The 5,082-nt window shown below is 39.3% G+C and overlaps 1 protein-coding gene across 1 annotated transcript; it reads right to left on the bottom strand.

Moving 5' to 3' along the window:
- Positions 1 to 721: 721 nt before the first annotated feature.
- On the bottom strand, positions 722 to 4,787 carry twist2. The gene is made up of 2 exons (XM_064975783.1): positions 4,055 to 4,787; positions 722 to 1,219 (listed from the first exon to the last, which is right to left on the bottom strand). Exon 1 carries the CDS (start codon positions 4,569 to 4,571, stop codon positions 4,086 to 4,088), a length of 486 nt encoding a protein of 161 aa, XP_064831855.1. The 5' UTR covers positions 4,572 to 4,787; the 3' UTR covers positions 722 to 1,219; positions 4,055 to 4,085.
- Between the last annotated feature and the right edge of the window lie 295 nt (positions 4,788 to 5,082).

A 5,082-nucleotide genomic window follows, 5' to 3' on the forward strand; every position in this document is an offset into this window, starting at 1 on the left:
ATGCTTTGAGAGTGTGTTGGTTAGATTGAAAGAGAAAATTAAGAGGTCTACTAGGGGCCCGGTATTTAAAAGCTGCGCGGTAGTTATTGTCGTTATCTGCGGTTGTTCGGTCTCCCTTGCTCGTTAAAGAATTCCCCTCGCGGCATCGCTATTTAAATGATTACGTTGTTATTAAGGCGGACAATACTTTTATATGCCTTTGGTTCGAAACTGGCTCGAATTACCCCCGCGGTTAATAAAGCCCGGCAGTTTTAATTTGGCGGATTTTAGCGGGTGATTTTTTTTCCACAACAAGAGAAAGAAAAGCTCAACATAATCTCACACTAAGCAGTGAAAGGAGTGTTTGTTTTCGCCTAGTCTATGAAATTATCCGAAGAAAATATGGCAGAGACCCTACTACAAACAAACACTGTTAGCGAGTAACAATAGTCATTCGCGAGTAACAATAGTCACACATATCACACAGTAGTGTCGTGGATTTTCTTACAGTCACAAAGAAATAATGCAATTGTTTTTCTTAATTAAATCTCAAACAAGATGCAAAACGATCAGGAGAAAAAAAAGGGTATGGTTTTTACTCAGTTTATTTGAGTTTAAACTTTTTTATTTATGTAGCCTACTGGAATTATTTACATTGATATATAATATAGGGGATATAGCATATGTCATAATGGCACAATTGCTACGGTATTCTATGGAAACATAAATCAAAGGGCTCAACTTCATCATTCAAAAATATGTGTTTTAATAAATAGGCAACAAAAAAAAACGGAGTTGAACATCCATGGAGCGTACTTCAATAACGTATTCTAAATTGCATTGGTCCCTTACAAGCTGAAGATACTTACAGGTATGTACAATAAGAAACATTTATATACTTCTATGTATTGCTTTTAAAAACAGAACGAAATATAATTCCCCCCAAAAAATATCAAATATGGCTTTTCCTACTATCATCACCGACATTAAAACAACGTGATAATGCACCAGTAGACACAAGAAGCGTCATACCACACTGTCTGACAACACTGTCTGAGTATGCAACATGATTTTCAAGGTTATTTTGACTCCTTCTCACACTGTTCCATGTATTAGGTAATTGCACTCAACGCACTCCAGGAGAGCTGTGTGTCACATTTACGTCTCTTGACAATGTTTCTGAGGTTCGTGGGTTCTTCAATAGATTTGGTGTCTTCATTCATTTGTAGAAGTAAACAGTCTATAACGGTAAAAAAAAAAAAAACACATCAAAATGTTAGCACCAATTACCAATATTACAGATTTATTGCATATATATTATCAAGCAAAAGCTTTACAATATAGTATAACTAATACATCACATGCATAGCTTTATTGCACTTAATTCCTGAAAGAGAATGCTAAGGCTAGCAATGACACCGTGCATTGTTTATTGGCCTTAAGGGTGGCACAAGTGTCTATTTGAAACGTTCACTGGCATAGGAAGTCATTAATGAAACAATTATTTCGCCCTGAGTGAAACCATATGTCAACAACGGAAAGGGATTTCATTTTAAATGTGGTGCATAAACCACAGTGGCCTATGTAATTGCATCACTGGAAAATAACAGAGCAGGCCAAATAGACTGTAAGGGATATGAGCACCTGTCCGTTTTAGGATGTTTTCATTTCTATGGAAGAGTGAACATACAGCATCATAAATCTATGATAAATATTTATGCAGTTATATTATTCCGAATGTAGTCTATGCAAATGCATTTTACTTCATCCACAGTTGGCTACATTTCCTTTCAGTAATTTATGAGGCAAAGTGTAAATGCCGCAATTAGCCTATATTTCTATTAGACTTTAGATGGCCGTTTTGTTTCTTGAATTCGTTTAATAAATATTACTAGGCTAGAATTTGCTATACATAGTGAGTATGTGTGGGTTAAACATATTTGTATTCGTTTTGTTCAATAACCCATGTGAGGAGGAAAAAGAGCTAAGCTGATTACATCAGCCTATAGGCTAATGCACGTATAAGTAGCCAAGTCTCTGGGCCTAGTTTTGATTTGAGCCTCATAAATTGTTGATAATATTTTAATTATGTCGTTTTAATGAGAACAAATTAATGTAAAGACCACATCCCAAGAAAAATAACATGTCATTCTGGGTTTTTCTCTTATTTTCCTTTGACATTCCACACAGGCTAATGAAACCCCAAACAGCATTGGCAGCAGCATTTGATATTGAAAAGACGTCCGGTTAAGTTCGAGAAGGACCACCTTCAAATGTACAGTGTTTACACAAATCGCCATAGTGTCGTTTATTTGTCCTCTTTACAGAAGAGCTGGTTTAAAGCCTAAGACAACAAAGTATTTCTGGTGATCGATTGATTTGCGAGTGGGCGGTCTGTAAACTACATGGTTCCAGTCCATGGAGCTAAACAAACCAAAAACAGGCATTATTTCACTGGAAATGTGTCCTTCGCTGTCACGATTTTGAATCCATGTTCAACTAATATACGACTTTAATATGTTTTCCAATACATCACTAGAATTGGTCTAACCTATTCAGAGCAGACATGTCATTTAATAGCATAGGTAAATGTGTGGCCTATACTCCTTTAGAAAGAAGTAGGCCTAGGCATATTAACAATGTTTATAATAATTATTTGAAGCAGCAAACCATTCCTAACCATTCCTATTTGATTTTTGAACTTGTAGCCTATGCCATATCTTCATATCTTCATTCTCCATTTGACAAAATGTGCATTAGATTTACACTACTCTAATTAGGTCAAGGGCACTGGACAAGAAAACAAATGCATTCAGAGTGTTGTGTGGCATGCATAGTGATGCATAAATACGTCTCAATGACTTGCTTCACAGCGCAAAGCCGCACAACGGTTTGGGTAACGGTATGCAATGATAAGGGAAGTAGAAACTTTCAAAATACCGTATCCATTTTTTTTTACATGCAACCAGCCAGTATAGATAGCCTTTAGGCCTAATGACTCGCATATTTAATCAAACGCTGGGTTAACCTCTCCGGCCCAAGCCGAGCGTTGCCATTCCTGCGGCCTCCATACAAGAAAGTTCTCCATTGTGAATGTAAATTACCCATGGTAGGCTGTTCAAGTCTACTGCGTTTTTATGCGGCCAACCACTCTCTCTCTCCCATAGGCCCTCCGTCTTAAAATGTCGTTAAAGAACGGACAAGGACTAACTGCAAGACTCACATCTCACCGCAGAGTTTAATGTGTTTTCGAGCTGTCATGCCACTCTCAGCTGGGAAAACCCCCATACGTTTCTACCATTATTCACTCCCCCAGTGTCAGTGAAGCTATAGTTGTCTTTGGTTGCTACCTCGGTGCTTGGCAAGTAAACAATGTTCCAAAACCATTATTTACATTAATAACACCAAGTTTCCATGTCCATAAATCATGAAGCAGCCATATTCTTATTGTAAATTAAGTACTCCATGACCCTCACTAACTTATTTTAAAGACCGTTTTCTTCTCATTTAGCAAAAGTGTTGTTGTCAAGCAATGCTGATGGAGCACTTGTTTAACTGTGTATTAACCTGGCTCATGCTCAGGTCATCCACACGCGTTTCTGCGCGCCAGACTCCGGGTGCGCGCGGACTGGTGAAATGTATGGCATGGATGTGTACGAATGTTATTTGTAGCATATTGAGCTACCAGATTAATTTGATCATACAAATTCACTGAGCAATTGGGTAGGTTACAATTATTCCGTACATAATTCACTATACCATTGTTATTACCTATAGAATTAGAGGGGACCTGGTTTCGCTTTGAAATCAATAGCCTACCTGACGCTGACTTTCAGCTAAAGCCACAACCTAATATTTGTTTCCCCAGGGTCATTAACCAGTGCCAATGCTATAACTACTGTATGTGAGGTTCGCCATTATTATCACTTGTTAAATTTGGCTAGCCTAGAGGAATAGGCCTACTCTTTATGTTCACAACTTGTATGCATAATAATAATCATCATCGTCATCATTTAGGACTTATTTTTGGTTTTGTTTCGTCTCATGGGAGGTAAAAGCTGCATTTGCCACCTACCGCTTTGGCAATGAGTGAAGGGCTTTGGGTGCTAGTGCGTTGCAGACATTGACCACGCGCCCTCCATCCTCCACACCGAGAACGCATAACTGAGTCTCTCGTGCGCAACGTAGCTGCAGCTCGACATCTTGTTGTCCATCTCGTCGCTTTGCAGCACCTGATAGAGGAAGTCTATGTATCTGGAGGCCAGTTTTAGTGTCTGGATCTTGCTCAGTTTATCCGAGGGTAGAGTGGGGATGATTTTGCGTAAAGACGAGAAGGCTTCGTTGAGCGACTGTGTCCTTTGCCTCTCCCTGACGTTGGCCAGGCACCGCTGGTTCTGCAACTCCTCGTAGGACTGATTGCTGCTTGGACTCGTTTTTTTGCCCCGTTTCACGGAACCCGGACTGCTGTCTTCGCTCGACTTTTTACTGTGTCTCCTCTTCCTTCCAAATCTTTTCTGTTGTCTGTCCAACTCCTCCTCGCTGGTCACTAGGCTATCCACAGGGGAGATGGGAGAACTTGAGCCCTCTTCCATTTCTCGTTTAAAGAAATGTAAGGATATCGAAGAAAAAACGGTCTCCACTTTTGAAGCCTGAGTTAGAAAATATATCCGAATATGCAGCCAGGCACCGACAGAAAGCCGTTTTAAAAAATGTCTTACTCTACGACTATTCTTCTCTTTACGTCTTGGGAGTCTGATACACTACTTTCAAACGTACGCTTGGCACCGTCCTTCTCTCGCAGGACGTTTTTCCTTACTTTTTTTGGGAAACTTTATCCAAGTTTCAGATGCTAAATAGTTGTCTGAGTGGAGGGGGAGGCAGTATTGGACTCTGATTGGCCAGCTAATAAACAGGAGGGAACAGTCTTAGGTTACACTCCATCATTCTAGCAGGCCACGACTTTCAGTCAGAACATAGTTGATGGTCATGTCAAAACAATCAAATATGACAAAAGTAACAATAGGTCTATTATTATTATCTGCAATAATTCATGTTCTAGCCTTCCTATTCCAAATATAGTACGTTTATTTGATAAATGCATAA

Source organism: Oncorhynchus masou, chromosome 10 (genome assembly GCF_036934945.1).
Source record: "Oncorhynchus masou masou isolate Uvic2021 chromosome 10, UVic_Omas_1.1, whole genome shotgun sequence".
NCBI lineage: Eukaryota > Metazoa > Chordata > Actinopteri > Salmoniformes > Salmonidae > Oncorhynchus > Oncorhynchus masou.

Bases quoted from the DNA above. Each gene is read 5' to 3' on its own strand.
- twist2 (XM_064975783.1), bottom strand. From the start codon at position 4,571: ATGGAAGAGGGCTCAAGTTCTCCCATCTCCCCTGTGGATAGCCTAGTG.